We start from the raw sequence: 2,790 nt of genomic DNA, 5'->3' as shown, positions 1-2,790 counted from the left end.
GGTTATTCAATTTCGATCGTAACCGGCTGTAAAATAAAACCCTAATATGTCCAGTATTTTATTTTTATATTATTAATATTATTCTCAGAAAAACGAATGCCCTTCTAAATAATGGATAGTTTGCTTCTAAGAAATCGATGTTCCATAATGTGTCCAACCGACTCAATACCTCTTGAAAATGCGTTCACAATTTTTGATGTGTTTACAAAGTCGTGTGAGGTAACAACTGTTCACGTGCAGGGAAGGAAACCCTAGACCCTGAGAGCCTCATATCAATCAATGTTCAGGCAGCATGAGCACTGTTCATCGGATTACGAGTAAAAAAAAAACACGTATGCAGGAGGTATCTTTCTTCAGAAACTTGTGCCAGTCACCAAGATCACATCTCAAAATACATCAGGACTGGCAGAGCCATGCTCATCGCTGATGTCCAGTTTCCTCTTAAAATGGAAGTGGTCCTGAACGCTGCACTCACCGTGTTTACTGGCTTTTTTAGGGAATCCAAGCATTCAGCGGTGGTTGCGCCGATTTTTAACCTGGATGAAGGAACACTCTTAAAAATCTTTAGTTTCTTGTCTACTCAGGACTTGCTCCGTGCTTGTCGAGTGTGTAGCTTGTGGCAGAAACTGTCTTACGACTTACTGTTATGGAAGACAACTGATTTAAGGAGATTTTCCACATCTCTGGTCGACTCGGAAAAGTTTCAAGCACTGGCTGTCAACCGACTTGCTAATAAAACACGATGTCTGGATTTAAGTGGGTTTTTACTGACAGAGGATTCTCTACGAGTTCTCGCAACTCATTGTAAAAAATTGCGTCAGTTGAAATTGAAGAGCGTGACCTTTGCAGTAGATCGCAAAAAAATTCATAGCCAAGAGGATGTGCTTTTCCCTCGTGACCTCGAATGTCTTGACATCCGGTTCTCGCATGGCAACCCGCGCGTGTACCGCGCGATTGGAAAAGTTCTCAGTAAAGTCAAATGGCTGGGTCTTTCCGACGCCTTTTTTCAAAATCTTCTAGCACAGGGAAAAATGGAGGAAGCTATCGACAGCATGAAACATTTGCGTAAACTTGACGTTAGTCACTGCTTGTTGCTCAAAGACAGCACCTTGGCTTTGTTTGCGCGCTGCAAGAAATTGGAAGTACTTAGTGTTCGCAAATGTTGCTTCCTCAGTGGGACTTTCGTTGACGATATTTTGGATTCCTGTACGAATCTCACGACGCTCATCTTAGACGGGATCAGCTTAGAGGACGAAACGCTTGCCGAAATCTCTTGGCGTAATTCTTGTTTGAAACACCTTGATTTAGGGTGGTGCCCGATGGTCACCCCGAAGGGACTAAAGTATGCCCTGCCCAGGATTGCAAGAATTAAGACATTAGAATACTTAGGACTTTGCGCTATTGGGGAAGGAAAAGCATTGAATGATGATATTCTTATAAATCTAGGAGCCAGTTTATCATGCTGGAGATCCAAACAATTGCCAGTATTGAACGTCAGCCGTTCTCGATCCTTATCACAAGACGGGGTGGACGAATTCAGCCGATCGTGTAGTCCTGTGGAGATGTTAGACACAACAGATTGCCCTGCTATAAAATCACATTCAACCCAAGTAGGAAAAGAGCACGAAAACGATCACGATAATCAGATTTTTCATGAAAATAATGAAGTTGTTGAGATTTCCGGAGAGGCATGCGGAAAAGGAAAGAGAAGAAAGGGATATGTCAGTGCTGTGCAATTTGCCAACAGCAAATTTACCTTAGAAACTCCAGTCTAAGCTAAACCGGATAATTCTTATACTCCATGATTAAATTTCAACTTTTGTTTGCTATTACAATTGGGTCGCTATGACGCTAAAACTAACAAGCAATCTAGTATTTTTCGCCTAATATTCTCAAAGGAAAAGTTGAGAGAAAGCAAGATTCAGATGATTTAGATTTTATAGGCGATAACTTGTTTGTATTACTTTCTGAAAGACCTTTTTTTTAAACAGCTTTCACTGATAATTTTTATCTGAGATTTGTTTTCTCATAAATTATTTTTCTACGTGCAGCCCCGTTTTACAGGTTTTACTTGTTTTTTTTGAGAACATCTTTCACTTCTGTCAATGTGTCTTTGAAGGGGGCACCGTGAAAATATCATCGCATACTTAAGAAGGTTACGCACTTCCTGCTAAAATTAATAGCTCACAGTTCATATGATTGAGCGGAACCAGTTTTTGCGATCTGATGTCCGGTATTTCAACAGTGTTTTAACTCCGCTTGGGTCGCCTTAAACTCTGTTGCTCCATATAGACATATATATCACCCCGGCTTACCATGAGAATGTTCGATCGAGAAGAAAGATCGTGAGTATTGCGCTTGGCATATGAGCCTACGTTTACGTTGCCTCTCAGTTTTCTTGTGGGTAGCGCTCGAAGTGTTAAGAGAGATAACGAAAACGAACATCGACAAACAGAATGACGAGACAGGACGTTGAGACATTGCTCATAGTCAATCTGGTCTGATATAACCTTTAAATCTTTTTTAACCCCTCTCCTTCTTCAACAAAGCAGAAGATACGGTCTCATATAGCAGTTATATCTTACTGAAAGGATACGATTATTTCGACCCCAGTTTAGTTTAAGTTTAGTAAAATAGGGTGAGTTACAATCTGCTATATCAAAAGCTTTGCCAGTTGATCATATACATGTATTTAAAATTAATTTACTGTAAGAAGCCAAAACTGGTACTTCTTAACCCAGTTAACGGCTCCTTTCTATGGTGATATGTAAATAAAGGTTGAAAGTGTAA

General features: G+C 40.3%; 1 protein-coding gene across 1 annotated transcript; it reads left to right on the top strand.

The window, feature by feature from the left end:
* The first annotated feature begins 268 nt into the window (after nt 1-268).
* Nucleotides 269-2,790, top strand: LOC140941244 (S-phase kinase-associated protein 2-like). The gene has a single exon (XM_073390226.1). It carries the CDS (start codon nt 414-416, stop codon nt 1,773-1,775), a length of 1,362 nt encoding a protein of 453 aa, XP_073246327.1. The 5' UTR covers nt 269-413; the 3' UTR covers nt 1,776-2,790.

The sequence above is a fragment of the Porites lutea genome, chromosome 6 (assembly GCF_958299795.1).
Source record: "Porites lutea chromosome 6, jaPorLute2.1, whole genome shotgun sequence".
Lineage (NCBI taxonomy): Eukaryota > Metazoa > Cnidaria > Anthozoa > Scleractinia > Poritidae > Porites > Porites lutea.
Note: the sequence above shows the minus strand (reverse complement) of the source record. Positions and strands in the feature narration are given on the sequence as shown.